General features: G+C 34.6%; 1 protein-coding gene across 1 annotated transcript; it reads left to right on the top strand.

Annotated features, from left to right (window-relative positions):
* The first annotated feature begins 645 nt into the window (after window positions 1-645).
* Window positions 646-2,832, top strand: LOC145167512 (Fe(3+) dicitrate transport system permease). Its single transcript, XM_079086724.1, has 3 exons — window positions 646-924; window positions 2,002-2,329; window positions 2,398-2,832. The coding sequence occupies exons 1-3, from the start codon at window positions 771-773 to the stop codon at window positions 2,597-2,599; spliced, it is 684 nt and encodes a 227-aa protein (XP_078942850.1). The 5' UTR covers window positions 646-770; the 3' UTR covers window positions 2,600-2,832.
* Window positions 2,833-4,353: the final 1,521 nt, after the last annotated feature.

The raw sequence follows: 4,353 nt of genomic DNA, 5'->3' as shown, positions 1-4,353 counted from the left end.
AAACAATCTTCAATAAATGAGAATTAGGGGTGATCTATCGGCTATCATCTTCAGATTCAGATGAGATCCATTGTTTTTATGCATTGCCTGAAGTTGTCGGAACCCTAACCTTCATCCTCACCGTCACTACTGACATCGTTTTCAACTAAAATCCCTAACAGGTCCTGGCGCTTAATACCTACAACGATACAAGCTCCTAGAAGGCAAAGGGATGGAATTCGAGTTTGACAATAGAGGAGTGAAACATAAGATTGGGAATGAGGATGAACGATGGAATTAGTTGAAACTGATTAAACCAGTGGAGAGAGAGAGAGAGAGAGAGAGAGAGAGAGAGAGAGAGAGAGAGAGAGAGATTATATATTAAATAATTATATTTAGTTTTTTCTTTTTTTAAAAAATAACTGAAAAGATCATAAATGGTCCCTGTGGTGTGAAATGACGAAAATGCCCCTCAATTAACGGACAAAAGTTAACGGAGTTAGCAATAATGACCAATCGTCAAAAGTTTTGAAAACACAGGGACCATCTATGAGGTTTTTAAACCACGGGGACTAAACTTCAGATTTTAGGTAACCACAGGGACCATTTCAGATGTTTTTTCATAAATAAATAAATAAAACTGTAATAAACAAATTTTATTTTTATTTAACGCGTTAATAGACATCCGCTAACAAATCATCACCTAATTGTAGAAATTCTAAACTAGTTATTCTGCCAGATCCATGAGATTGGGGAGAAAATTTCTATTGCGTTAAGAATCGAAACAAAGAATGGAGAATGGAGGGTTTAGTGCGGAAGATCTATCAACAATCGGTGGAATAGCGACCGTGTCGCTGCTGCATTCCTTCATCCCGACTCATTGGCTCCCTTTCTCCGTTGTTGGACGTGCTCAAAAATGGACCCTCTCTCGTACCCTTCTCGTCAGTACGTTTCTTTCCTTCTGTAATTTGATCAGATCTAGCAAAAGGTTTGATCTGATACTTCTACCTCTGTAACCGTGTATACAACTGTATAATTATCTCGTTAACAGTAAAATGAGGAAGGGGGGAGGGAAATTAAAAAAGGGTTTCAGCTTTATAGAAGTTTGATGTGAATGGTAAACCAATAACCACTCTGAGGGATGATTGTTTACTCTATAAGCTAGTGTGAGGGGTTAGATTTTTATTTTGTGGGAAATGTGGCTGTTGAATTAAGTTAGGGTTTACTTAATAAATAAGAAGCTAATTCATATTTAAAGTTAGAAATAAGCTTGTTTGATGCTACCTGAGAGATTTGCAACGTGGAGAGAATTTGAGAGAATGTTCCCTGTGTGTAATTGATTTATACCTTTGATATGGGTCGTACCATTTTTTAATGGATCTCAGACTAATGAGCTCTTTTTTTTGGTTTGTTTTGGGTATTTTTGATCATTTCCTCAAATGAGAAAAGATATTTGGAACCAAGGACTCTTAGATGACCTTTTTCTTTCTATAGATGATGTTATTACTATCCATGAAAAAGCTTGGAAAGATGTGATGTTGGAGGATTTTTAGGGCTATAGTTGTGCTTTAATTTAAAGAGTACATTAGATGGGATAAAGTATAAACTTTGTAATCTCATTTTGTTGTTTTTTTTTTAAACATCCTTTTGTAACATACACTTGAAAATCATATATAAATTCGATTGAATTACACATAAGAACCTTATATCAAAATCATTATGTAAGGGGACTTGACAACCAATACCTCAAAACCGTATTTCAAAATCAATATTTATACACTTAAGTAATTCAGTTTGTAATTGTTAACACTTATACAAAGTATATTTTATCCTTTACTTAAATATCAACTATATTTTCAATCACTCCTATAATCTGGTAGATTTTTTCAAAGTACAATGGCCTAATAAGAAAAAGAGGTTGAAAGAAACAAATAAATAGAAGCAGGTTGCTATTTCTTTCAAAATGGAAGTCTTTAAACTTAATATGGATCTACTAGTATGTTTTTTTTGGGGTTTTTTCAGCTGCATTTGGAGCTGTTTTGCATGTGTTCTCCACATCCCTTTTGGGAATCACTGCAATTACAATATCAAACACGATTGCTGGAGAAGAAACTGTTCATAAACTTGCATCACTTCTTCTTGTTTTTCTTGGTGGAAGCTACATAATATTGTTCATGCGTGGAAAAGGAGGTCACACACATTCACACAATCAACCAATGGAAAAAATGGCAGTTGCAGGACTTGTTCTTGTTCCTGCTTTGTCTCCTTGTGCCACTACACTTCCTGTGTTTCTTGCTGTTGGAAACTCCTCTTCCATGATGGTTCTTGCTATTATTGTCTTGCTTTTCAGGTAATTTTAGGTCATGTTTTATTTTTTCTGGATAAAAAAATGTTATTTATTTATTTATGTATTTGCAGCACTGTAACTGTGATGACCTCATTGGTGGCTTTATCATTCTATGGTGCAAGCAAGCTCAAGTTTCACTGGATGGAACGTTACGATAAGCTTCTTGTGGGATCTGTGCTCTGTTTGGTTGGAATCTTGACACTTCTCTTTCATCATCATGACCATGATCATGCCCATCACCATTCACATATACATTCACATATACATACATAAGAGCGTTTGCATTGGAAGCTGTTCTGTTCTCACTATTGTTACCGTTTTAACCCTGACGTTTTATAATATTTTCATCAAGCTTTTAGTACTATTGCAAAGCTTTTGCACCTTCAAATCTTTTATGCTGTTTGTAGTCCCTTAGTTTTCTGGCTTATTGTTTTTGTTGATTGCTATATAACTCTCATGTATCCATGTAAAAAGTTCCTTAATATCTAATAATTCTATTACAATCATGTTGCTTGGTGCTTTCAATTTGAGGATGTGTAGTGTTTGGTACATGGGCAAGGCAAAACTTTTTAGGGTTATTTTGGATGATGAGGATTAGAAGGGTATTTAGGTCTTTTGCACATATAGAGACTAAGAGCAAGTCTAGGACTAGGGTACCCCAACCAAATATGTATATTAAAATACACTAGTTGAAATATATGGCAAGTTGTAACATTAGTCCACTAATGAACCCAACAAAATATGCCGTGTAACGATCATGCACAAGAACATCTTCATAAAAAAGATTTTTTTATGGAGCTTATTAACAAATAAATAAAAATAGAACGAAAAATCTTTATATATTCATAATATGAGAACTTATTCAATTTGCTTATTTATAAGACCATTAATTTTGTTTGTCATTTTATTGTTGTTGTTTGTATAAGTTATCAATTTGAAAACTTATGTGATCTGCCACCCGATCATTGAAAAAATTATGGCAAAAGATTTATAAATCTACAAGCTGTTTGAAAAAAAAAGTTATACTATATATTAAATTGCATGGATGGATGTTTTTACCTATGTTTGCAACACTCAACTTCAACTTTCAGTAACTACATTTTTCATCTTTATTTTTTCTAGACAAAACTGCAAAAATGGTCAATGTGGTATGCATTTTTTCTGAGGTTTAGTCCAAACTTCGATTTTTTTGGATTCGTGGTCTTTTTGAGCTAGTTTTGTTGCGGATTTGATCCCTTGCTAAACTGAAATGACTGTAATACCTTGGGGTATTTATTTTCTATTTTTCTTTCATTTTTCAAATCTAATATTTATTTAAATAATTAAAAAATAAAATGACCCCATCCTCTCTCTCTCTCTCTCTCTCTCTCTCACACACACACAGATCCGAATCTCTTTCTCTGTTGTCCCCATGTCTTTTTCTTCTTCCTATAGGAACCCAAACACACACATACACACTCTAAAGCAAAACACCCAAATCGATTGGAAACAACCTCATCAAATTTATACTCAAACCGACGTGTAGCGGCTTTATTTGCTTCCACTGTGGCTTGACTTGCTGGGTTGCCAGAAAAGATTCAGCAGCCAAATTTGAGTTCTTCGACGGCTATAAAGAAATCGATAAACATGCACTTCTGTGTAATTAAAAACAATGTGTTCATCTATGTTGTGGGTATATCAACAATCATTAAGAGAAATCGAGATTGAGATAGAGGGAGGAAGGAGGCGAGGCAAGCAGGAAGCGACCATGTTGCTATTGTTTTTGGTATGGATTGATTGTGGTACAGAGGTGAAATCGATTCCTCCATCTTTTTTTTGTTCAGATTCATTTGACCCAAATTGTAGGTAGGTAACTGTCACACCCCCGAACCGGAGAAACGACGGAAACGTCTGGGGGTTGGGTGACTTCTTCTTGGAATATCATCACAGTGAATATAAATGAAACATGACAAACACCATCATCATACATTCAAAATACAACCGTCATTGTTTACATCAAGTATTGTATTATAAGTTACATGCCAACA

This window comes from Lactuca virosa, chromosome 3 (genome assembly GCF_052849685.1).
Source record: "Lactuca virosa cultivar CGN04683 chromosome 3, Lactuca_virosa_CGN04683_v6, whole genome shotgun sequence".
Lineage (NCBI taxonomy): Eukaryota > Viridiplantae > Streptophyta > Magnoliopsida > Asterales > Asteraceae > Lactuca > Lactuca virosa.
Note: the sequence above shows the minus strand (reverse complement) of the source record. Positions and strands in the feature narration are given on the sequence as shown.

What these genes read in the sequence shown, in the direction of transcription:
- LOC145167512 (XM_079086724.1), top strand. Translation starts at nt 771, where the DNA reads ATGGAGAATGGAGGGTTTAGTGCGGAAGATCTATCAACAATCGGTGGA. An exon ending in CTCTCGTACCCTTCTCGTCA is followed by an intron (nt 925 to 2,001) that starts GTACGTTTCTTT and finishes GGGTTTTTTCAG; the next exon opens with CTGCATTTGGAGCTGTTTTG. An exon ending in ATTATTGTCTTGCTTTTCAG is followed by an intron (nt 2,330 to 2,397) that starts GTAATTTTAGGT and finishes ATGTATTTGCAG; the next exon opens with CACTGTAACTGTGATGACCT.